Consider the following 913-nt stretch of genomic DNA (forward strand, 5'->3'; position numbering starts at 1 on the left):
TACGGAAATATAATGCAGTTTTCACTCCTGACTTGGGTTGTTATGCTTGCCTACCTGTATCTTTGGATCTTGATCCTTCACTTCCTCCTATTCTATGAAAGCTCGCATGGTTCCTTTCTCTCTTGAACAAAATATCGATATGGAACTACATATTCTGGTTAAAGATAACGTGCTTGACCCCGTTAATCTTCAAGAATGGTCAACCCCAAACGCCACGTCCATGAAACCATATGGCTCCCCGCTGATTTGTGTTACTTAATTCTGCTCCATCAAAAACGAACTTCTACTCAATACTTAACCCATACCTGCTCAAGCAACCTCCTTGGACCACGCTTCGTTTAATCAACAAATGCAATTTAGCTGATGCTCTGCTGATATCAACTTCACTTTCAAATTGCCCAATTTGCATAATAAGCATACATCGCTCTGGAACCGATAGCCTTCGCTTACTCTCGTTGAATATGCTATTCCTCTGTGAATCATAACCTGTTGCCAACAAAAAATAAACAATGATTGAGCACACTTGCTGCGCTACATGCCAAGCATAATTAAACTATACAAACATTTTGATTTAATCTTAGTGCATATGTCTAATGTCTTCATAGTGCAAAATTTAGAAAGCAATATAAAGTGGGAACAAAATTAAATTGAAAACGATTTCTGTATAAGAACGGTATATTTCTGTACTCTATAATAGATAATACAATGCGCTTAGTGATATTTGATATGCTCAGTTCAAAGTTCAATTGAATGCCATAAGCTAGGATAAACTGAAAATTTTATGTCTTCACCAGTTAAATCTAGACGATTACCTGAATACAAAATGACATATTGATTTTGTTCACAACCTTCACGTTCACCTATATATTAACTGAGAATTCTCCTTTAAAGTATTTCAGTTTTACGCATCTTC

General features: G+C 36.0%; 1 protein-coding gene across 1 annotated transcript; it reads right to left on the minus strand.

Moving 5' to 3' along the window:
* Nucleotides 1–283: 283 nt before the first annotated feature.
* On the minus strand, nucleotides 284–812 carry Tsp_15204 (hypothetical protein; the record flags this gene model as incomplete). The annotated part of the gene is made up of 2 exons (XM_003367371.1): nucleotides 284–553; nucleotides 772–812. Coding segments are annotated over 2 exons (311 nt in total), but the record flags the coding sequence as incomplete, so codon positions are not given.
* Nucleotides 813–913: the final 101 nt, after the last annotated feature.

The sequence above is a fragment of the Trichinella spiralis genome (genome assembly GCF_000181795.1).
Source record: "Trichinella spiralis strain ISS 195 chromosome Unknown Scfld4394, whole genome shotgun sequence".
Taxonomy (NCBI): domain Eukaryota; kingdom Metazoa; phylum Nematoda; class Enoplea; order Trichinellida; family Trichinellidae; genus Trichinella; species Trichinella spiralis.